General features: G+C 43.0%; 2 protein-coding genes across 3 annotated transcripts; both read right to left on the bottom strand.

Annotated features, from left to right (window-relative positions):
- Positions 1–1,089: 1,089 nt before the first annotated feature.
- Positions 1,090–12,603, bottom strand: c15h7orf57 (chromosome 15 C7orf57 homolog). 2 transcript variants are annotated; one of them, XM_050063180.1, is made up of 8 exons: positions 12,519–12,603; positions 11,197–11,262; positions 10,906–11,079; positions 9,302–9,389; positions 8,800–8,926; positions 6,226–6,290; positions 5,985–6,085; positions 1,090–5,603 (listed from the first exon to the last, which is right to left on the bottom strand). In XM_050063180.1, exons 2-8 carry the CDS (start codon positions 11,252–11,254, stop codon positions 5,545–5,547), a joined length of 672 nt encoding a protein of 223 aa, XP_049919137.1. In that variant the 5' UTR covers positions 11,255–11,262; positions 12,519–12,603; the 3' UTR covers positions 1,090–5,544. The 2 variants fall into 2 exon arrangements, with proteins under 2 accessions (XP_049919137.1, XP_049919136.1); XM_050063179.1 differs by having other exon boundaries at positions 12,462–12,592.
- Positions 12,604–13,624: 1,021 nt separating this feature from the next.
- On the bottom strand, positions 13,625–22,436 carry LOC126401840 (four and a half LIM domains protein 2-like). Its single transcript, XM_050063356.1, has 6 exons — positions 22,306–22,436; positions 19,471–19,659; positions 18,038–18,212; positions 17,707–17,876; positions 16,213–16,399; positions 13,625–14,244 (listed from the first exon to the last, which is right to left on the bottom strand). The coding sequence occupies exons 2-6, from the start codon at positions 19,624–19,626 to the stop codon at positions 14,093–14,095; spliced, it is 840 nt and encodes a 279-aa protein (XP_049919313.1). The 5' UTR covers positions 19,627–19,659; positions 22,306–22,436; the 3' UTR covers positions 13,625–14,092.
- Positions 22,437–24,487: the final 2,051 nt, after the last annotated feature.

Genomic DNA, 24,487 nt, shown 5'->3' with positions numbered 1-24,487 from the left:
CTTTGGTTTACAGTCTCACGCTAAGCGATCACCAGCCTCCAGGGTGAAAGTTGGTGGTTGTTGGACCCATCCGCCCTATTTGGACTTCCAACCTTAACTTTAATCGATGTCCAGCCACATAACCCCCTGATGCCATTGGACACCGTCAAACAATAATGGCGACTGTCCACTTACCTTGCTGACGTAAAAAGGACAGCTTTTGTCGTCGGTGTCTGACACCACAAGTCACTGCCCAAGCACTGGATTTCGACGACTTTGAAGTGAGACCAGGTTCGTCAGGTATACCTGTGGCCTGCGGCAGTGTGTTTTCAGGTTGTCTGTTCGTCCTGTTTTCGTGAAAGCAACATCTCAAGAACGCCTCGAGTGAACAGACAACCAGAGGACATATTGCATCAGGCCACGGGTATACCTGGCCAACCTGGTCTCACTCCGAAGTTGTTGAAATCTGGGGCTTGGTTCGTGACTTCCGGCATCAGATACCGACGAATGCAGCAGGACAACAATGAAAGTTCAGGTAGGAGAAGTCCGACCAGGGTGGATGGGAAGGGTCCAACAACCCTCACCCTCAACCAACAACTTTCACCTGGGATGCCGGTGTCCATTTCTCATAAGAAGCCAAACCATGTTCTTTTTTCCGAAACCCAACCATGTGCTTTTGTTGTTGAAGGAAAAAGTGTGTTTATTAAACTGTACATTTCCTGTGAAAACAGAAGTGTACAATGGAAACAGACGATGCATGTAACAGGCTGAACTTGACACGGTGACCCAGAACGTCAACAACCCAAGGTACCTTGCATGTCGTATGTAGACGTGGAAAGTCCATGACCGAACGTTGATATGTGACGAGGTCAGAGTGAGAATGTGTTAACCTGGTGTGGAGGCATAATAAGGTACAACAAATCTTCTTTGTAGCGTCCATGTGCGACTTGCAGCTCATGCACACACCAACGTCGGAAGATCAACTTCCCGACTCAAAGTGGGACCATCCGAGGAGCACATGGACGCAGTATTATAGTGTGATAGGCAAGTAAATTCAATCAAGCAAGTACAATTTTCTTTGGTAAAGAAGAATCAAACAGGACACAGGTACATGCACATGCCCATTTATTGAAATGATAATTAAGAGTCTGTGTGCAGTCATCAAGATAAGCGGGGTCGTTACATTGAGTCGTGTCAGGTGGATTTCTCCTCACAACACAAACACTTGGGGGATCTTCTGTTGAAAAGCTGCCTTCTTCAGTCTCTTCTGGTACACTCGCATGTAAAAATGAACGCATACCACTTGCAGATCAAAAAGCAAGATGACAAGACCGCAGGGAGGACTTTTGCAAAGTTAAGCCACTAAAGGTTCCCGCTATTTGTTTGTAAACGGATATGTCACCAACTCGCACTGGGAGAAGAGGATGCAACTTGACGAAACACTATTTTTAACTGTAAATACTGTACCCTGAATATTTATCATAAAAATAAACCCGTCATTTGAAGCAAAAACAAAAAGATGATACATTCGCTATTCTGTCTACTGCAAAATAAAATCCAGTGCGTCTAGTTTTCGGAACAACACTTTTTAATACCACGTAACAGATAAATAATGCATCATTGCTTAAATATATTGTGCTGGAAAAAAAAGTGACAAGCCTAAACCTGTGTTGAACATGACACATCTCTTGTAAGAGTAAATTCTTTTCCAATGAGAGTCTGCTGCTGCTGCATCATTTCTGAGACGCAGGTGATGAATGTGTTGGATTTACTAGGACAAACTCGGAGCTTTAATCTCGCCGTTACACCCAAATAAATCATTCCTGTCCTTTTCATTTTTAAGAGCATTTTCTCCGCCCGACAAATGTCCCTGTAGGATTAGGATTTTACTGTCACCGTCAGGTTCACGCTCACGGCTAAGAAATTAGAACTGTTAAATGACTTAAGGCTGAACTGTCCATCAAGTGTCACAGAAATCCATTACCTGGTTTTGAGACGTCCTGACAGTCAAACTAATTCTGCAAACAAACAGAGGACGAAGAGGTGGAGTTGTTTCTATTGTCTGCTGGGGTTTAGGAGGCCAACTGTGTGAGCGCCGTCCAAACTAAACCTTCATGCCACATTTCTTCTGTCTGTGTTGCTCCACAGTTCTCCTAGTTAAATTTAAGATGTTTTAAGACCTTGTTATCACCACATAAATTGGAATTTAATACCCGTTTTAGTTGGGACAATGTGGCCTAGAAATCTTTTCAGTGGTTCCCAGCAGTATATAACAGTAAATCCTAATGACATAACCAATTCAATTAATGCAACCTGGACCCGGACAACTGATATATTAACCGATTAGTAACTGAGCTTAATTAAGTTCTTGCTAAAATTGACATTTGCCCATTATGAGACGATGAGCTTCCCTAGTTCCTGTAGCTAGGGAAAGTGACAGTAGCCCTTTCTATACAGAGATCACACAACAGGCCGCTACGAAGTCCCTTCTTCACGCCTCCTTTTCATTTTTACACAGAATCAAACGACAGCGGCATTATGTCACTCAAAAGACACATGATGGGAGTGACATGTAACCCATGAGTGTCAGACACTGACGAAAAAGCTGTCCTTTACCATTGGCACGCTCGGCGGCGTCAGGGGGAAACGTGGCGGGACACGAATGAAAGTTAAGGCGACGAACGTCCGAGTAGGGTGGGCAGGAGGGGTGGTGAATGGGTCAAACACTTAAACCCAACCATAGTTGTTGAAGGCAAATAAACGCAGATTTGTAGTGTTTTACCGATGTAGTGCGCTGATTTTGAAAGAAGACAATGCATGTAACAGGCTGAACTGCACATGGAGTCCCAGAACATCAACAACCAACGCACCCTTTCACATTTTATCTGGAAATGGAAAGTCCATGACCAAATGTTGACATGTGACGAGGCTGGAGTGAGAATGTGTTGATTATTGGCGCCTGATCTCGTCCTCTGCTCAGAGGGTAAGGAGCTCCCGAATCTTACTGTCTTCCCAATTTACAGCTGCTGTTCTTCTTTGAGTTAGCTTCTAACTGCTAACAGCAACTTTTTAAATCTCCAGGTGGGCCGCACAGTGAACACATCGTCAAAATGTCACACCCGTGCTGCCCTTGAACCCATCTTGCAGGCTGTCCTGTTTATACAGACATCATTTCGGCGCTCTTACTACCTCCCGTGGCGACTTAAAGGCGAGACGACTCTGCCCCCCTCTTTCCGCTGTCGCACCTTATATACAGAACGCCGAGGCGGCATCACGGCACGATGTTCCCGCCTTGAACAGGCAGTGTAAAAGGGGCTAGTGTTTTCTACAACTCCTCAAAAAAAGGAATGAACATCCTGTCAAATCAATCACACTTTCAGTTTGTAGGTGTCAAAAAAAATGTTCCGACACAAACAGATACAGAAATATTTTCTGACATTACTGCCGACAAAAGGCAAGGCAAATTTATGACTTTGAATGTCCTAAAAGGCTTTTTTTTTAGTAAACTGGATTTAGTGTTTTTCTGTGCACGCTCACGTCTATATTTTGACAATATGCCAAACACCAGGGTTGGAAATTAGCACCAGCTGAATGCTGGTAAAGTGTGCAAGTAGCTACTAGATTTGCTTTACGCTATTTATTTTTTGATTCTGAATTGTGTTATCCTGATCTCAATGTGTTAAGCGTTTTGAAAAGTGGTATACAAATAAAGTTCTTTTGATCTTTTCAAACTTTATCAGAGCAAACAGGATTATGTCTGGTGTGAGATCCTTATCCAGTGTCACAATAATTAGGGACAGCCATCGGTCGGGGCTCGAAGAAAGCAGTGACCTAAAGGGTGAAAAATTGCACACTGGACTGAAAGCTTGGCTGCTCCTTTGATGATTGACACTATAGACAGTGGCTTCAGTGTTGTGTGAACGCTGACATCACGCGAGCGCGATGCTGACATGACGATTGGGGTCTAGAGACAAGGAAACAGTATGAATCAGCAAATGACGACACATGATAATACATGTTTCTATTTCAGTCAATTTGGTGGTTGTTAATTCCACATTTCTCAATTGCTGCTGGAAGTATTGAGGAATTTACGCACATAAAATGAACTTTTTAAACAGGTAAGATTATTTCACTGAGTAAAATGTAAGAATGTCTTGGTAGACATTGGGCAAAACCTCGTGGCAAGCTCTTGTTCCTACGTATAGGACTAAAGGTCTGTGACAGTAAAGTTTTCTGGCACAAAAATGTTGCAGCAGTAACCACGTCTCTCATCTGAGCAGAGTAAACTCCCATCCGCTGGGTAAACACGTCATGAGTTGGAGGGTTCGGTGTGATCAGGCAGTGCACTAACACTAACTTCTCCTACTGATGTCTACAAAGTCAAAACACTGCGTGAGCAGGGAAAAACTGCTTGGTTGGCACGTTCAGAACTCACTTTTTAAAAACTCGTCTGCGTTAATCTTCACAGGGAATTACGCTGGACTTGACTCTCAGCTTGGCAGTCTGCTGAAGGTGGCCACCCCCCCCTCCTAAAATGTCCCAGAATACTTTATCTGTTGCTGCATGAGTTTGGGGTTTATTAGGCTGAGTGAGAATGCAATAAGATAACACTGAACGGCTTTAGCATGCAGAATAAACCCAGTTCAGTTCTATCATTGGCAAGCTTCTGACACATTTGGACTGGCATCAAACACTTGGCACCGATTTCCTGGTGAGCTTCCTAATAAACAGTGACAACAAAATTGATCTTGCAGCACCTGATAGTATTCAAATCTTCTGGAGACTTGTAAGCATCCCATGAGTTAATTTAGTTCTTTAATATCAGGCTTGTGAATGGGCTTTTATCCTGATTATCGCACAAGAATGCAGCTTGCACAGTAAAAGAGGGATGTTTCTTGATTTTAGGGACCCAATTACGGAGGGGACAGGAGGGAAGAGCAACCTTTTGCAGAGCATCAACCTAAAAAAAATCATTGTTGGCCCTTTCTGGCGGCCGTGGCCATCAGTATGCACTTTGGCATGTGGTCACAGCTGCAGGGTGGCTGTCTCAACGAATGATCGTTTCCACCCCCACAGCTGAAAACACACAGACCTCCAAATTCCCTTCAGAGAGCAGGAGCCCTTAATCGAAACAAATAATATTTCACGTCACTGGAACCACATTTCATTAAGCACAAACACTTTAAATTCACTACCTCGATCTTCATACAACCAGGGAGGGAAACTAACAGGTCTCCGGTTTGCATCCAAACTGAGTTAGTTTCCTGCCCCGTGCACAACTCGTCTTTCAAATCGAGAAACGACAATACAGAAATAAAGGATACCGCGAGCACCGACACGTCTACTCAACAAAATCTGTGTGGATTCTTCTTTACAAATCAAAGCAAATAAATAGAGAGGACAGTACCGTTGCATAAACATGAGTACAAAACCTAACAGTCAGTGGATGTACAATAAACGCGAGTGAATCCGAGAGGGGCGGAGTGGTGTGTTCGTGGATCTTGTGGAAACCATGAACCAGTGTTAGGATGACCCCCTTTCCCTCAAGACCAGCACCTGTGCACTCTACTCCAGGTCGTCCACGTCCTCCGTCGCGACGGTGCTGGTCTGATCTGAGGTCACACCTGGAAAACAAAGAAAACATCAACGAGTGAAGCAAAAACCTGTCACACCGTGTCTGGAAATAATCTGGAAAAAAAACGCTGCCCTGTTTCTGCCTGGGATTATCATGCATCTTGGGTGATTGGATTACAAGTGGACAGCTCTAAGTACAGGTGGGAACGCACCCAAAGCGCCTCAATGCGTCCTGGGACATAATCGCTCAGGCCTCATGTGTCTTGGGTCACACTGAAGGACCGCGTACTCAGCTGACATCCTTGTTTACCCAACTCAAACTTTCTGATGCTGCCTTTACACATGTTAGACGCAGCACGCTAACGTGACTGGTGAGAGTGTGGAGACGCACACGGACACAGGTCTTTGATCACAGAGAAATTAAACCTTACTTGAGGCATCGTCGTCAGTGGGAGACTTCTTCTTCTCCTCAACGTAGCCATGACTCAGCAGCTTGGACATGCTGACTGGAGGAGCCTTCTTCTCATAAGACCTGACGACGAAGGTGAGACGAGACAGCGTTATGACTTGTTCGCAATGTTCAGCGAATCAATCCAACACCTGTTTCAGTGCAGTCTTGAGAGATTTATTGCTGTTTTGACTCTGTGTTCCATCACACTGATTAATACTCACGTTCTCTTGTATTTGTTGGTCACAACGAGACCCTCAAGCTGACTGGCGACGCCATCAGGAGACATCTGTCGGGTGGAGAAGTTACCCACATTTACGTTTATTTGTGTCGCATTTAAAGGCAGTTACAGACTTGAACGTAGCAGCAACGTTAGGGAGCGATCACACCGAGATGAAACGCAAGAAACGCGACACCAGTAAAACCATTGTTTTCCTATGATACGGCGCGTCTGACCGGCGTTCAAGCGTCTTCATAGACGGGTGTTTTTGTAGATGCTTCTTTTTAGAAGCGCGTAGACGCTGAAAAGTTAAAATATTTCCAACTTTTTTGAGCGTCAGACGCCAGTAGCTAGCGCGCATTGAATAAGCACTTCCAGCGTTTCAAGCGTCTTTGAAGCGTCCGCGTCTCTAGCGTCTCATTTCTGTGTGATCGCCCCCTTACAGACAAATAAAAGTGGATATTTTTGACTTTTGTGCTGCGGAGTTATACACCGATTTATTCACTTTATTGATAAATAAACAAGCTGACATGCAAGTTGATAGAGCAGAGGATGACGTGATGGCAAATGCAATCTGTCATGCAATGGAGAATGATTGAGGAAAGTGGCATGAACCAAAACCCGCAGACAGCAGAAGATTTATTTTTATAATGTTGCTTTTTTGCCTTTTTTTCTCGAATGTAAATGCTCTTAAACTGACTGAGTTTGCAATTATGGTATGCAACAGGGCTGCCCCCTGACTAAGAATATTCCTAGTCGACCAATAGTCGTCATTTAGGGCCATTAGTCGACTAGTCGCCTGCACGTTTACGATATTAATAGGTCGGAACATTGTTAACACTGTGCTACATTACAGAGAAATACAAACCGTACTAATGAACCTTCATTAATATAGGCCTATATTTTATCTACAAGTGCACGTCACACACTGAGCGAGCCGCCTGTTAATGACGCTGTGGGCTAATGGGCATGTAGCTACTTCCATGTTTCCGATGATACGCCATGTTTGTAGTCAACCAATGAAGATGAGTTTACATATCACCTTGGGTTCGTCCTTCACCTTCAAAAACAAATACCCGCCAGTGGCCGATGGAAAAGTTTGACATTCATGTGGGTTTTTTATGTGCTTCGACCATTCCTGCCAGCTGTGTCAGACTATTTTGACCCTCGCGGCTTATTGTACGTGTGCTGGGAACACATGACGTCAGCTACCGGAACCATGGGCATTCAGTGGTAACTTCTGATGTGGCGACACATTTCTGCCGTGAAGCCACCGCCAGAAAAGACAAAAAACGAAGATGAACATGTTGGACTTGGACAAGAAGAACGGCAGTTAAACGGAGTACAAATGTCGCACGGCATTTAATGAAAAATGGAAACTAGACAAGGCTGGCTAGCCGCGGTCATGGCTGACCTACGACCCGCACACCAACACGATGAGCTGCAGCCTCTGCCGCAAGCACGCCAAAGAAACACAGAAGACAGGGTTGGATTTTCCTAAAGTTGGATTTCCATACTAAAAACGGAAGGTAATTATTTTTAGTCAAACAAGGCACGATTTTTTTTTATTTTTGGAGGTCACTAGCCAATGGCAGATGAGGTAAAAAGTTAATTTTACGCCCTGGATCCCACACTTTGGATTCCCTGCATCTGTCCTTTCAAATTAAAGTCACACATGGTCCAGTCATACAGGTTTAGATTTATTTTGACAAGGCGCAGCTCCTAACAGAGTTTATTTTTCTTTTTTTGTTTTCTGCGACTAAGCGTCCAATGAAATCTTGCCGACTCATGACCTTTCTGGAAGACTAACACGTAATTTATAGTTCTGCGTTGAATCGACGCGTAGGTTACGGCCGTAGCCTAACGTGCACCTCCCCAGAAATGTAACTACACGTCGCAGTGACACAGACCTCGTGTTTGTCGCTGTATACTGAAACCATTTCTCTCAGTGGAAACGGAGCTTGTATTTACTTGTATTTCACAGGTAACAATAAATTGTGAAGACAGTAAAGCCTCCACTAAAATAGCATTTTAAGTCTTGTGTGATTTATCCTTCAGGGATTTATACTTCGACGTGCGTAAGGTCTGCGCACAACCATAAATGCTTGGTCAACTGCTCGGGGGCAGCCCTAGGATGCAACTAATATTCTTGTCCTAATATTGCTTTTTAGCCAAGCTGCCTCCGCAAGATATCAATCCTCATAAGACTACCTAAAAAACATGCAGTTAAAAGCATTACTGTTCTGACACACTGTGTTTTTAGTTTAAAAAAAATAAAGATATCATTGTATGAAACATATTTTATATGAATTTGTGTTTCATCAGGTCCCTTTAATGCTTCACTTTGTACTTACCTATAACCTTTCCCAACATTTCCACCAAGCTGTCACACAGCCAAAGCACCAGCAGAAATTAAACCCAAATGAATTTCAACCAAACTGCGACGATGGATCAGGTGAAAAAAGGGAAGGTGATGGTAAAAGTGTAAATAAATAAATAAATAAAAAAGGATGGAAGACATCGACACGGTATAAATGCTGGGTGGGTGGGGGGGGATGACTTCATTCGATCCATTCACCTTCTCATTAGAGGGGGAAACTCTATCGTCTCTTTCCCAGGACGAACAGTTATCAGTGCCAAACGGGGCGTTCAGAGGCCGCATGGCCGCCTTCGTCACGCCATCAGGAGACATCGCTTTGCTTCCGCTGTAAGCACAAAACCACGATCATACACGATGTGAAATCACTGCTGGGCACTTATCACATTCTGGGAGGTTTGGGCTGTGGCGCGTACGCTTGGCTCGTGCTGCATGTGGCTCTCAGAGGATCAAAAAGCACTTAGAGATGTTTTATCTTTAAAAAATCCAGTTGGCTGATCAGATTGCCTTTCCCACTGAAGACAGGTTCTTCGTTTAACACAATCATAACCCTCTCTACAGCTGATATAAACAACCCTGTGTTAAAGAGTGTGAGGTGAGCGTGTGTTAGGAAACAGATATTAGAGGCTGTTTTTATTTGCACACCATCTCAACATGCGGAGACGCATCTTCATCGTGTTAGATTGCTGATTTGTGTTCTTACCTCTTTGACTCATCACCTCCGAACCAGTTGGGTGGGTTGTACGGCTTCTTGGGTTGGTCATCAGAATCAGCATCATGACTCAACAGCCCTGCGGGGGAGGGGAGGGGGGGAGGGGAGGGGCACAATGTTCAGTAATGAAGCACGCTGCTGTATCTCACCTTTCAAAGCACAAGTTGATAATTAATTCAATTATTTTAGCAACAATCTGAGCTGCAACCAATAAAACAAGTGAGAATAGTCACCACTTTGCAGAGGATTCATCCGTGCATGGCATAAAACATTCATGTGAAACTCGACACTGAACTTTTCAGTGCAACGCCTGTTTTTCCCCGGTGATGATGCAGTTTCAATAAACAGAAGCGGCTTGTTGTGCAGGGGGGGGATGTATGAAAAAAAGAGCATTTTTTGGAAAAAGATTCCCCCTTTCATGTTGCGGAGCGGTATGCTCGTGATTTGCATTTCAAAGACTGGAGCTAAAGTGTCTACAATAAACAAATCAGCTGGGATTTTTTTTTAAAATTCATTTTCAAAATGTGATGACTTCCACTGTTTTAATTCACAGCACAGTTAAAGTCCCAGTGAGACAGAAGTTTGAGCGTCTATAACTTCTGTGCTGTGATGTATAAAGAGATCTGGACGCAGCGTTGGAGGCCGGCCCTGTTTATTCCTGTGAAAGTTGCTCAGTGGCGTGTGAAGCCGAAAAAGTTTGACTTCCTGCTGCTTACCGGCTCCGAACCGTTGTTGGGAACACTCTGTCTTATTAACATTAATTTAGCTTAGCTTGTTAGCTGGTAACTAGCTTCTAGCGGTCCGGACCACTCTGCAGAAGGAAGGATGGTGAGGCGTTCAGGTCCCGTTCACCAACAATGGCTTTACTGCAGTCTTCACCACAAAACAACAAACATGGCTGTCTCATGAGGTTCAACAGGAGCCCACAGCTCATCGAGACACGTCTTCATCATGACACCCAAAGAGAACTGCTTCCCTCCACATACACTGAAGTACATGTGACACCCTCACAGGTTACCCACAAGGCCATAGAGCAAGCGCACTAGAGACTTCCACCGGCCAAGCAGCTAACGTTTGCTTCAGCACTCCGCTAACTTGAATGGGGATAAAATAAAATAATCGTGAGGCTCTTCTAGACTTTCCAAATGTTATCGGATTGAATAGATCAAATCATGATAGTGAAGCGACTCATTTTGCACCACAAATATTAGTCGGTTAAACCAATTAGTGTTTTATTCATGTGCAAGGCTGCTTAACGGTCATGCAGCTGCCCGCCACTAGTGGGTGCTACAGAGCTGTCAGGATTTTGATGTAAAAATACTCAGATGCTGATTTTTTATATATAGTTGGCATGTAACAAGAGATAAATGATCAATTAACACATGGATTAAAACTGCAAAAATGTATTTCTCATCTCATGGGGACTTAAAGGTCAACTCTTCTATCTGAGGGCAGGAGCAGGTAAATCAAATTACCTCATCTTAATGTGCAAAAGGAGACAACAAATATTTCAGACACACAATCGTTTAATGAATGTATCGTCAGCATTTCAGTGCACTCTGTCATAAAACTAGGACACCTAAAGAGACCTTTACCTTTGTGCCCTCCTCCCTTTGCCAGCTTGACATACTCCGAGTCTGACTCAAAGATCCCAACTCGCCGTCCGCTGATCCTCTCCACTGGAGACGTTTCATCTGCAGTCTGGGACAGACCGGGGATCTGGGAGGTCGGCCCAGTCACGCCGCTGGTCACAACCCCGGTCTTTATCCCTGCAGTGACCCAAGAATTAAATCTGCTTGTTTGCAACTTGTGGATCTTGTTATAAGGAAATTAATGTTGAATATTTTTAGCTTTGTGTATTCTCTTAAAATTGAATTAAGTCTCACCACCGGGCTTGGTCCTCCGATGGTTGGGTACCGCAGCGCTCATCTCAGCTGAAGACATCAGACAATCTGATGAGCAAAGGGAACACTTAATGGTCTCTTATGTGCACCGTGAAACATAACATCAATTTAAGGACATTATACTAGTCAGCAAACATAAAATAAGACTGTAGCTTCTTTTTAAAATCTTTAATATCACTTATACAATTTCCACTTTCAAAAGCTGTCCTGCCTGTTTTTCTCCACCCATCTTCCATCACAATAGACAGGGAGGGGCAGGAGCATCAAATTAGTGGTGGAGGAAGTATTCAGTTCCTTTACTTAAGTAAAAGTAGAAATACCACACTGTGAAAATACTCTGTTAGAAGCTAACTGATTTTAATTTGGAAATTAACTCATAACCAAAGCTGTTAGATAAATGTAGTGAAGTAAAAAGTACAATATTACACTTTAAAATAAAGTGAAGTAGATGAATAAAGTGGCATTAATGGAAAAGACTCAAGCAAAGTATAAGTACCTCAAATTTGTACTTAAGTACGGTACATTAGCAAATGCACTTCCTCCAGTGCCTACACCCATTAAAAGAAACTTATTTTTTTGGTACATAATTTCATTATTAGTAGATAGTTTGTATGCCGAATTTACCAAAAGACCAATAACCTTAATATAAGGTAGAAATCAATGTTTAAAAAATAGTGTACTGTCAGCTAAGAGCCACGTTGTCTTTAATTATCGATTTTTCTAATGCAGTTTGGCCTTGCGCTGCTCCATATGTCACACAGCGGCCTGTATGAGCGTCTCCTTCGGATTAGTAGCAATTAAAACATTAAAATAATAACAGGGAAATAACACAACACTTATTTGTGTGTGTAAAACAAGCTATATTAGCTTATAGCTGCAGCTAACGCCAACAAAACGATGCATATAATTAATTTAAAAGACAAATGGTAAAAAGTGAGCCCACTTAGCAGGGGGTGGATAACGTTTATAGCCGGCTAACGTTACTGTGAAACTGTAGTTTGACCCCACACACATTATATCGTCAATATATAAACGCAAACAACACTGAGTTAATACTAAAATCATATTTTATACCGGAATAGTTTTACTTCGCCGCTTAGCTAACAAAGCCTTGCTAATTCAGCTAGCCGCCTAGCTAGCTGCCGCAGCGGCTTCCCGGCGCAAACGTCACTTTGCAACGCAATAACGCTACTTTTAACGCATGTAGCTAACAACACTACCCGCTAAAAACCAGACGCATATCTTACTTTATATGTTATTTTTCTTTCGTTGGGATTATTGAGCGATTTGTTGTAATTAAATACCGTTAGCTCCCCCTTATTCTGCAGGCAAAGGATGAACCGCACACACTTCCTGTGGCACCTGCTGCCGACTTCCTGTACGCTAAACGAAGATCGTGTATTTCCGACAGAGCATGACGTAATTGTGTAGGCGATTTGATTTATACTGTAAATCAGGTGCTTTCAAGCTTCAGATGATAGTGATAGAATTATTTTTTTTTATTACTATTATAAATGCCTATTTATAAAATAATTCTGAATAGATCTGGAATATTTTTTCAAGTCGTTGACTTGTACAATAATTTATTTTGAAATAAGAGACGTATTTTTTAAGAGATTAATCATATTGCTTGCAGAAAAACTGCATTTTGAACCACTATATTTTATGTGGAAAGTAAAGAAGACAAAACAAATATGTAAAGCCTCAAATGTAATTTCAATGTTGTTTAAATAATACCCCTATGTAGGTTTCTTTTAAAGCAGGTCTTGAAACGGGACAGAGTGAGAGCTCTTTCTGATATTCATACTGCTACTGCATTAAGAGACGATCTTTGTTCGTCCAGAAGACAGTCTGGACCAAAACACCATTAATTTACATCTTATCGTGGTTACAACTCCAATTGTAAGTAATTTAAATCCTTTATTAATGACTTACTAGTATGAATAACTTCAGAATTTGTGTCTAGCAGCATTTATAGCCTAATTGCATTAATTGCTACGACCTAACAACCCCAAAACCAGGGGTGTAGACACAGTGCAGGCAGGGCCCCATAGAGAGTCGGCCCTCCAACTATGTTAGGCAGACATATTGCCACCTTTGAAACATGCCTGTGTTTGAGATTATGTGAGCTTTGTGACATGGTGCGTTATCCTGCAGGACGTAGCCATCAGAAGATGGGTCATAAAAGGGATGGACACGGTCAGCAACAACACTCAGATAGGCTGTGGTGTTTAAACCATGCTCAGTTGGTACTAAGAAATACACCATTGATTGGTGTACCTAATAAAGTGGCCAGTGAGTGCATATTTTCTTTTTGGGGCATAAGACTGACCTGATAAGACCTCATATGAATAATGTTTGTAAGACAAGCTGCGTCACTGATCACAAAGCATTCATCAAATCCACACAATCTTTATTATGCTTAACACATATAATCCGAATCAAATGTCAAACATGTAATTAGAATAAACAGCATTAGTAATATTATATTAACTCTGTTAAGAATAATTGCCATCAAAGTGCCGCTCATGAAAACAACATGCTATTAATATGCTCTAATAAGTCAAACACAGTTATTGTGATGCCACACACAGATAGTTTCACTCCACAAATTAGATTTACTTATTAGATTTTTGTAGGATTTCTGTCTTTGCGTTCCACATTTTTTCTCAGAGGAGTAATACATTCAGCAAAACAGAAACAAACTGCATCCTGGAATGAACTCATTTTCATAAAACACAGTATCATCAGCGCATGCAGAAACACCACAGCAGTGGGAGCCGATTAATGTGTGAGACGCTGATAAATGAAAGGTTAGCAGGATCCCGCCAGCGCTCTCTGACTGGCCGCCAACTCGGACGGACTCCTCGGAGGTCGCTCAGTAGTCTTTGACGCAGTCGGGGCAGAGGATGTCGTCTTTGCACGTCAGGAAGCCTCGACCCACCAGAGACACGCAGCAGCGTTTGCAGTTGAAGCAGTCGTTGTGCCACTGCCGCTGCTCGAACGAGATGTACTTGCTGCCACCGAGACCTGAGACAGAGGCGACACAGAGGAGCCACGAGGGGGTTACAAAGCAGGCTGTCTCATGATCCCTGTAATGTAATAACCCTGTAATTGAAGGTGATTGGATCCACAGAGGGGAGCATGTGATGCGGGAAAGGTTCAGGCCGTGTTAAAGGTGTCATTTATACTGAAGTTAATTCTGTATATTTCTAGTTCACGTCGTGGCGTGTAATGAGACTTTATCTTGTTATATTCAGTATTTTGGGACACATTCATTTTAATGCATGTACTGTAATCACATTTTTGTGAGCAGCTGTTTTTGATGAGTGTCTCATGACCAACAGGACGCAGCGTTAGACAGTGACAAACATTTCCTAGTATCTTCAGCTTCAGCTTGACCCATTTTAAGAATTAACGCAGGTATGTTGGCTTCTGCTGCTTTCACAACGTCCGTTAGACTCGTAAAATACGTCTCTTGCAAGTTCCTTTCATTTGTAAATGAGATCCCTTTTAAAGATGTTTTCTTCTTCAGATTTTACGTAAACCAGTATCCATTTCTTGGAACATTAATCACCCCAGCAGTTTACGGAGAATGAACCCAGCCTGAAAATCTGACTCTGGGCATTATGGGAAGATGGGATGCAGCTACACCAGGGCCCATGAGACGGGGGCCACTAAAGAGAGTGGAGAGTGGGCCCTCCAGGAATGTGTTGGGTGGAGAATGGACTGCCACCTTGAAAATATACCTGTGTTCAAACAAGAACTCTCAACAATAAAAACTGTTAAATTAAACAAATAATTTCTTATTTTCTTTGGTATTTTTTGTCATATACATATACACACTGATGATTGCTGGGTAGTATGTGTGTTGATGTTAACCAGTGTCAAGTCTCAGATCATGTGACGAGAAGATATGTGCATGATAGTGTGAACTGGGGCCCGTCACAACCACCTTACGCCACTGCCCCAGGCACAGAAATACAGTGGGCCCATGACGCTTCCTAGAGCGGAAGAAGACACCCTGACTTTGTGGTGTTTTTGCATGTCTTCTTGTCATCTTTGAGTGGTCATTTTGTGTCTCTTTGAGGTAACTTTATGTCTTACTGATGTAATTAATTGTTTTATTGAGGTGATATTGTGTCTTTTTGGGTTTTTTTGTGTTGCTTTTTAGAAATTTTGTTCCTCCTCGTGGTTGTTTTGCCCATTTCTGTTACCTTTTTGTGTCTCTTTGTGGACATTTAAAGCCTCTTCCTGGTCAGAACGTGTTAGTTTGGCATTTTGTAAGTAAAAGCCAGGGAGGCCCCAACACTTTGGGCCCCTGGGCCTGTGCCTGGTAGGCCCGCTCAGTAATCCATGCATGCCTCCAGGGCTGAAATGTTTACAGCAGATATGAACATGTTTACAGCCTGGTTCAAAAAACAGTTTTGGTCTCTACAGCTAACTTCCCTGTTCATGACGACACCTTGTTTTCTCACAGTCGTGTCTCGTGTCCATATTTCCATATCGTACACGGAGTACGCCCCTAGTGTTTAACACAAGGAAATGCATCTCTTTACAGATGGATAAGGTTCATTTTGAGTGTTTCAAGCTGTTAGACATCCTGGATATATCCTTCAGATGCATATTGTAGTTACAGTGAGGGCTTCAGGCTCACTCCAACAGCTTGACAGACCATTACAAAGGGGTAGGGATTAGCCAAGGGTCAATGATGGTCACCTCTGGTTTAAAAAGTCCAGGATGGTGGCAGCCAAAATGCCAAACTCTAGGCTTCAAAAACAGGAGAGCACAAACCAATTGAGGGCGTCACAATGGCTACTTACATTATCTTATATAGTCTATAGTGGCGACTGAGAGGTCTGGAACCAGACTAGAGTAGACATGCCTGCCTGATTTAAAAACTAGATGAGATGAGTCCAAAGTAATTCATTGAAAAGTTCAGAAATCTGAATAACTGGATCTATTTTGACCAAGGTTGAAGTGCAGGTGGACCCTTACCGCTGATGGGGGTGGTGCAGTAAGCACATTTCTTAGCAAACAGGTTGCAGAAGCAGTTCAGGCAGTAGGCGAAGTCGTCCCGAGAGGTGAACCGCTGACCGGCCAGCTGCTGCTTGCAGCCGATGCAGACGAAGCACTCCTTGTGCCAGGGCTGGTCGCGGTAGTTCACTCCTCCAGTGGTGATGGGCTGAAAGATATACAACCATATGTCATGTAAACTGTGTGAAGAGCTGACCTTTAATTGACCTTTCATGGCTGTCAAATTAAGTGCTTAAACATTAAATTTACTGAGACTACTAAGCATGAATACATGGCTCCACACTGCTTGATTTCTCATGATGTCATCGATGCTGCTTGTTGCTGATTCAGTCCCAGGCGAGCCAGATGACTGCTGTCTCACCTCCCAGCTTTTAACACAAAAAGACGCCTCCGATTCCTGCCTGCTCGCCATCTGTTTCCTGCCCATTACTGTTATACACCAGTCTTCTTCCCTCCTTCGCTCTCACAAAAAGAGGCAGTTTTTTATTGAGACGTTGCTGCGTTTGGAGCCAGAATGGTGCCACAAAAAGCGGCTGTTTTTTACTGAGACATCACTGCATTTCTTGTCAGGATAGTGCGATGAAAACTGGTTGGTTTTACCGAGACATCACAACTTTCCTGCAGAGATAGTGGCATTAAAGGGGTTGTTTTTTTACTAACACATCACTGCATTCCTTCCAGGATATTTCCGTGAACAGCGGTTGTCCTTTGCCGAGAAATCGCTGCATTTCCTGCTGGGATAGTGCCACAAAAAGTGATTGTTCTTAACCGAGACATTGCCGCATTTCCTGTTAAGATAGGACTTTGAAAAGCGGTTGTCTTTTTCCGAGACATCGCTGTGTTTCCTGTCAGGATAGTGCCACGAAAAGTAGCTGTCTTTTACCGAGACAACACTGCATTTCCTGATGGAATATTGCCATGAAACGCGGTTGTTTTTTACCAAGACATTGCTACACTTCTTGCTAGGATAGTGCTCCAAAAATGGCTGTTTTTTCCTGTCGGGATAGTGCCACAAAAAGTGGTGGTTTTTTACTGAGCCATGGCCACATTTCCAGCTGGTATAGTGCCATGAAAACCAAGATTTTTTTCAGAGACACTGCTGCAATTTCCTGCAATGTAAAGTTTAAACATCACATGTATTCTGGTGTTCATGTACAGTATAGCTGAGCTTGTCTTTGACTCCAAAGCTGCCCTGGGGACGTTTAAGGGAAAACTCACGGTTAACTTGACTCTTAAATGCCTCTCAAACAGAATATTGATTTTGTTATTATCTCTGGAATGGAAGAATTCCTCATTAGAGACCTTCCGCGACCTCAGGAGCATTAAGCAATAACAAAATCAGCTGTACCTGCAGGAAACTATTGATTTATGACCTACTTTAAAGGCCAAAATACAAACTGATGGCAGCAGGAAGTGACTGTGGAACACAAATGAAGTGGATGTGTGTTGTTTCACCTTCTTGCAGTGGACGCACTGCATGGCAAACTGCTTCTCGTAGCAGGGCAGGCAGTAGTTGTTGGCTTCCTTCTGGATGAAGCTCTTGGTGCCCATGGGCTGCTGGCAACGGTTGCAGGTGAAGCAATTCTCATGCCAACTGTTGCCCTTATGCTCCATCTTTTTGGAGCCTGGTGGGTGGAGGGGGCGGAAGACGAGAAAGAGATCAATCATAGCATGCACAGTGGTCCAACTGTGGACTACATATGGCAACAAAGGTTTCTAACCTGATTTAATGTATGTAAATGACTAGAAGAGGAGGATAGAAAGCAAGACAGAAAGGCCTCCTCACCTGGCATGATAGTCTTCAGGCATGCATGGCACTTTGAAGAGTACTCGTTGCTGTAGCACTCGATGCACATCGGCATCTCATCCTTGGTGGCAAAAGGCCGATTCACCAGAGATCGGCTGCACTTGATGCACAGGAAGCAGTCGCTGTGCCAGTGGCGGTCCTTGTACGACAGATCCTGCATGGAGAGGAGAAAGACTATTAACGTTTCGGCATTTGCTTGTTCTGGAAACACAAAATGGAACAAAAATTAAAGGTCCAGCATGTAGGATTTAGGGGGATATATTGGTACTATTTCATGGGTGTATAATCACCTGAAACTAAGAACTGTTGTGTCTCCGTTACCTTAAGTCCACCAGTGATTACTTATTAGACTAGATACAACCCCTTTGCCCCTTGCGCCTCACTTTGCACCCAGATTAATGCGCTGTTTAACTAGCTAGAGCAGAGTAAGTTGCCCTAAATGCACTTGTGCAATGCACTTCAGACCAGTGGTTCCCAACTGGTGGGTCGTGATCCAAAAGTGGGTTGTGGGTCCATTCTGAATGGACCGTTTGTACAAAAAAAAAACACTTTATTTTTAAATACAGTGAATTCCCGGCACAGAGCTTTTATTTTCAAGTGCCATTTCCTGCTATAGAGTGAGTGACTAAACTGGGATTTATACATCTCAGTGAAATCGACGCTGTACATACGGTGTGCCTGATGTGTACCTCCCCGGAAATGCAACTCCATACATGCAACTTTATTTGCTTTAATTTCACAGATAAGAAACGATAAATTGTGAAGACAATAAACCCACTCACAAAAATAGCATTTTAAGTCCTATGTGTGATTTATCCTGGCTTCATATGAGCAGAGGACATCTCTGCTAGGTGCTAGGCTAATTTATACAATGTAAAATGCCATAGGCTTGTGCTAATAACGTTAGCATGTTGTATTTGTTTGGAAAACGTGTTTAGTGTAAGACAGTTGTTTTGTCAGTGAACCTTGTGAGTTGTTATGGAGCCAAATTATGTGCCGTTACCTTTGTTAAATGCTGCTGTTGTCCTGGTTTTATATGAGAAGAGGAAAAGTCCACTAGCTGCTAGGCTAATTTATACAATGTAAAATGCCATTGGCTTGTGCTAATAACGTTAGCATGTTGTATTTGTGGGGAAAATGTGTCCAGATAAAGACAAGTGTTTGTCTGTGAATGCTGCGAGTTATAGTGAAGCTGATTTGTGTACTTGTGTTTGAAACGGTCTCTATTAAGCCATGTTTAATGTGTGTTTAATGTGTGTTTTGGACCTTGAACAAGTGACAAAGGAGAAATCTGGACCCCATGTCTGGACCAGTTGGGGACCACTGCTTTAGACCCTGTGCTGTAGGTCCTTTGAATTGGGCCCAAAATGGTGACAAAAGTAGAAATCTGGCATAACTTCAATTTAACTTGCCTTGCTGGTGCAGCCGATGATCTTCTGGCACGCTTCACAGTTGCTGGAGAAAAGAGCCTCGTAGCACTTGACGCAGTACGGGTTGTCCTCCTTCAGGATGTACTTTTGCCCGTACAAGGACTCCTGACACTCTATACAGTCGTAGCGCTCGGCCATTGTGACTGAAATCTCCTCTCTGCGTCCTCTCTCCTGCAAGATAAAGACAAAAGAGATGATGTAACTGCGTCTGAGATCTGTCGCCATCCAAACTTTAATACTTGGATTAGCTGACTCTTTTTCCACAACAGCACCACAGTACCATCTCAGCATCACATGGGCCAATCAGTTGCATAACGCCTTCATGTAACAGGTACAGAGAGGAGCCCTTCTGAGATTCCTGGAAACTTAATTGAGTGCTACAAACAACAAATTAGGCCGAGGAATGTCACAAGCAGCCTCCTAATTGGCACAAACTGTGGAGTAAGTGCTTTCCACTTTATTAATGGACGTAATGTGACTTTTAAATCTGGTTTACTGGCTCCAAAAGAGGCTAAATCTAAGGCAAAGGACGCCTTAATTCGCTCATTCCCCCTTCGAAAACTGATGGCACCATCCATCTGGCGAATGAGACGACTGAAAACAAGGAAGGGTTACGTAAAAAGACGGAAAAAGAAATGGAAGAAATGGTTGCGTCATCATCTACTGCAGACTTCATTCTCCTGAAGAGCTATTGGGCAGCAAATAGCACCATTAGAGGTCCAAATATTTAAGATGCAGCATATTTTTAAAAAAAGGATTCTTGCATAAAATCTTATGCAACCGCTGCAGATCAATTGCTGGAAGAAATCCAGCTGGGAAGTCTTCAAAGGGGGAAATCAGTTCAGAGCCCATCTGATCACCAACAGAGCCTATGTTGCTCCCAAACCACCACACAAGACTAGTTTATGATCATTGTCTTGTCTTTGACTGGCAGTGAACAGGAAGGTGGTTTTAGGATAGTGATGGTTCAGCTTTGGCACAAACAGGAAGAATTAGCTAATGAAATCATCTGCAGGGTAATTTAATAGGCCGTGTTCAGCAGAACACAAAGGCAGCCATTGACTGGATGTTTGATCAGACGCAGAGCATATTCGTCATTGCCGAGGCGCCCTGTGATTTCAGTCATTGGCAGATAGTTTGTGTGTGACTTTCATCTTACTTCAAAGACCTCTGTACCTCTTCAGCCCTGTTCATTTTTAACCAGTGTACTATTGTTTTAAGGGATGGGCTTGACCACTGCTCATCCACTTCCTTCTTTTTCAAAGACTTCAGCGAGCAGCTAAAAATCAGCCTTTAAACCTCGACAAAACCTGGACAATGCTGAATATGGTACTTTTATTTCATTAAACCGCCCTAAAACCCCTCTATACTCCTCTGAAATGCTCTACACTCCCTTAAACTGTCCTAAAAAACCCTCTAGTCTCCTCTGAGATGCTTTCACACCCTTATAAACCCCCTGAAACTCCTCTATACTCCTCTGAAATAATTTTACACCCCTATAAACCACTATAAAAAAACCCTCAATGCTCTTCTGAATTGCTTTTACACCCCCTAAAACCCCTCTATACTTCTCTGAGATGCTTTAACACCCTTATAAACCCCCTGAAACTCCTCTGCATGCCTCTGAAATGCCTTTGCATCCCCATAAATCCCCCAAAACCCTTCTATACACCTCTGAAAATACCTTTATGCCCCCATGCCCCCACTAAACACCTCTATACTCCTCTGAGATGCTTTTACATCCCCATAAAACCCCCCTGAAACTTCTCTCTTCGTCTCTGAAAAAGCCGTATATTCCTGTTAACCTCCTAAGACCCCTGCATACGCCTCTGAAAACCCCTATAACCCCGCCAATACCCTTCTATATGCCTCTGAAAATGCATTGAAACCCCCTTAGCAACCCCCAAAACCCTTCCACACGCCCCTCAAAATGCCTCTTTACCCCTATAAACTCCCCTAAGAACCCTTTGTACCTTCAATCCCCAAGCTATACCTGTTTCTACAAACCTTTTATAGTCCTAAAAAAACACCCCACACCCTCTCACCCCTTTCTAAATCCTTTGCAAAACCCCTACATAAAGCCCAGTACAGCCTGCAGAGCCACATTAGTCTGTTACACCCACAGAAACCCCTCTAGACACGTCTATAAACCATCTATACAGCTCTAGAAAAAGCCCCTGTACCTTCTACACTCCCTTGCACCCCTTTTTAAATGCCAAAGAAAGTCTTTCTCTCGCAGTAAAGATGCTGAGCAACTGAATAAATGTTATATTCTCACTGTGGTTTAATTAGGGCCTACACGTAACTAAGCATAAGTGACTTACTCCCTGACAATGCCCCTACATGAAGCCTAATAAACCTCTGTGAAGCCTTATTAGTCCTCCCCACTTATTTAACCCCCACTGAGACCCCTAAAACACCTCTTTAAACCATTTATACGGCTCTATAAACCATTTAAATTCCTCTGTAACAACCAGTGTAATAGTACAAATCAGACTCTTGCCAGAAATCAGACATACTTTGTACTTTTACGCTCAAACAACACAAATAAAGCTCCAAAACTCCTCAAAAATCTGGATTATATGCAAATAATGATGAGAAATCTAGCAATACAAAGACTTTTATGACACAAACTATTGCATGAGGCTAAATTAGGTGTTATTTTTAAGTTATGGCAGATTTAAACAGGAATAAAACCACCAAACATCTCTGCACAACTGACTTGGAAAATACAAAAGAGATAAAAGCAGAGCGGAAAGCGCTGAGAACACTGGGTCAGAGACAAGCCAGTGCAGAAGGTGAAGAAGGAAGTCTTACCTGTCAGCGGCGCAGCCTGAGTGTCAGAGGACGAGCCGGCTCTCGGGCTGAGACCAGAGGTGTGTGCTGAGCCCTGTCCTCCATCTGCCTTTTAAAATTAACGCCAAACATGACCCAGGCCGGGCAGGAAGGTGGAGGCAGTGGTGTGACCAGAGTGGGCAGGTCAGATTATTTTTAGACTGCTATAAATTAAAGACAACATGTGGAAGCTTTTAAACATGCACTCACTCATGCAGGACACAACAGATGAATATAATGTCTACGTGTTATCGGCCTATGATATTATTTTCTGACGTCAACATTAACAGTTTCTGACCACAGTTTAAGTAGAATATTTTCTACTTATCGAGGCAACAAAGCTCGTGACGGGACTTCCAGCTGTTGACATAAACAATTATTCAGTGAGGTCAACATAACACGCCGTCAGAACTGATTTCATGTGATCACAGGGTATTGATGTTAAGTGGCAGGAACACAAACAGAAAAAAAACTCTTGTGATCACAAGACGCAAGAATTCCTTAAAGTGCTCAGTGAGACGAACGTCTGCAGCTCCACGATGAGCAACTCAATAAAGACTGTGTGATGCAGTTGAAAACCTCGAAGCCTTGATTGGTGACTCATGTCTTTTTTGTGAACCATCACGCTCACATCTATGAGGACGTTTCTAAAGTGGTGATTTTAAGGTCTGCCATCTCAGCCCTGTCGCCAGAAGGAAATGTTGGCATTGAGTGTTTTTTTGCTTTTTTTGAGACATCGCAGTGTTTCCCGCCAAAATAGTGCCATGAAAAGCAGGTATTTTTCAGAGACGTTGCCGCTTGTGCTGGTGGGATAGTGGCAGAAGAAGCGCCTGTTTTTTCTGCGACACCGCTGCGTTTCCTGCCAGAGTAGTGGCACAAAAAGTGGTGGCTCTCTCAGAGACATTACTGCATTTCCTGCAGAGATATTGGCATGAAAAGTGATAGTTTTTTCAGAGACATCACTGCATTTCCGGTCGGGATAGTGCCACAAAAGGTGATTGTTTTTCCCCCAAGACATCACTTTGTTTTGTGCTGGGATATTGGAATGAAAAGCGACTGTTTTTTCCAAGACATGACTGCGTTTCCTGTCAGAGTAGTAGCATGAAAAGCAGGTGAGTTTCTTAAAGAGACACCACTGCGTTTCCTGCCACAATATTGGCACAAAAAGTGGTTATTTTTAACCGAGACATTGCTGCATTTCTTGTTGGGATAGCGCCACAAAAAGCGATTTTTTTTCCAAGACATCGCTGCATTTCCTGTCAGGATAATGGCACAAAAAGTGGCTGACTTTTCCAAGACATCGCTGCGTTTCCTGCCAAACGAGTGCCGCAAAAAGTGGTTGTTTTTTCAGAGACATAGCCGCTAGTCCTGCTGAGATATTGGCACAAAAAAACGATTTTTTTCCCCAAGACATCACTGTGTTTCGTGCTGGTATATTGGCATGAAAAGCAGTTGTGTTTTTTCCGAGACATATCTTTGTTTCCTGCAGGGTACTGGCACGAAAAGTGGTTGTGTTTTTGTGTGGAAAATACAAAATAAATACACCACCACACGCTGAGAATGGGTCGTAAGTGATGACTAGTATTTATTTAACGTGTGAATTAGAGGTGGAAGTTGAACAGTGCAGCCACTGGCTTCCTAAGAAAGAGAAATTAAGAAACACAGTCTGCTTGGTACACCACGGCGTCGACCCAGATTATGTTTATCCAATTTGCTGTGACTTACTGTACTGTATAGTACAGTGGAGACATTCCAGTGTCCATTACATGTGTTACCCAGTAGTGCTGGCACAGTTAGAGTTAGCTGGATGAAGATGGCACAAACTCTAAAATGAATCACGTTAACTCTTTAATTTGTTGGTCCATGCTGGAAATTTGTTTTTATTTTCCTCAGGACTTTACTCGGAAATTGTAAGTGATAAATATTGAACTTGATTTGATTACATTTAACAGTCAGTTGACCCAGTGTGTCCAGTTTATGGACAGTATGTTCTTCACCATCCTGTCGCTGCAGCGTTCATATACATGGTGCTGTGGTTGCTCTGCGTGTACCTCTCCACGCAGCCTTCAAATGAAGAGGCTCTTCACTCTAACGAGATCATTTGATAAAAGTTAAACAGGTTATACTAAATCAGCTCGATCGTACAGTAGAGGTCGTGCACATA

This window comes from Epinephelus moara, chromosome 15, assembly GCF_006386435.1.
Source record: "Epinephelus moara isolate mb chromosome 15, YSFRI_EMoa_1.0, whole genome shotgun sequence".
NCBI classification, from domain to species: Eukaryota; Metazoa; Chordata; class Actinopteri; order Perciformes; family Serranidae; genus Epinephelus; species Epinephelus moara.
The sequence above is the reverse complement of the archived record's forward strand: the minus strand, read 5'-3'. Positions and strand labels throughout refer to the sequence as shown.

Bases quoted from the DNA above. Each gene is read 5' to 3' on its own strand.
- c15h7orf57 (XM_050063180.1), bottom strand. From the start codon at position 11,254: ATGTCTTCAGCTGAGATGAGCGCTGCGGTACCCAACCATCGGAGGACC. The intron at 8,927-9,301 runs GTAAGAACACAA...TTGTGCTTACAG, and splicing joins GGAGGTGATGAGTCAAAGAG to CGGAAGCAAAGCGATGTCTC. The intron at 6,291-8,799 runs GTGAATGGATCG...TCCACCCGACAG, and splicing joins TTTCCCCCTCTAATGAGAAG to ATGTCTCCTGATGGCGTCGC.
- LOC126401840 (XM_050063356.1), bottom strand. From the start codon at position 19,626: ATGGCCGAGCGCTACGACTGTATAGAGTGTCAGGAGTCCTTGTACGGG. The intron at 17,877-18,037 runs GTGAGGAGGCCT...TCCACCCACCAG, and splicing joins CCTGAAGACTATCATGCCAG to GCTCCAAAAAGATGGAGCAT. The intron at 14,245-16,212 runs GTAAGGGTCCAC...CCTCTGTCTCAG, and splicing joins CTGCACCACCCCCATCAGCG to GTCTCGGTGGCAGCAAGTAC.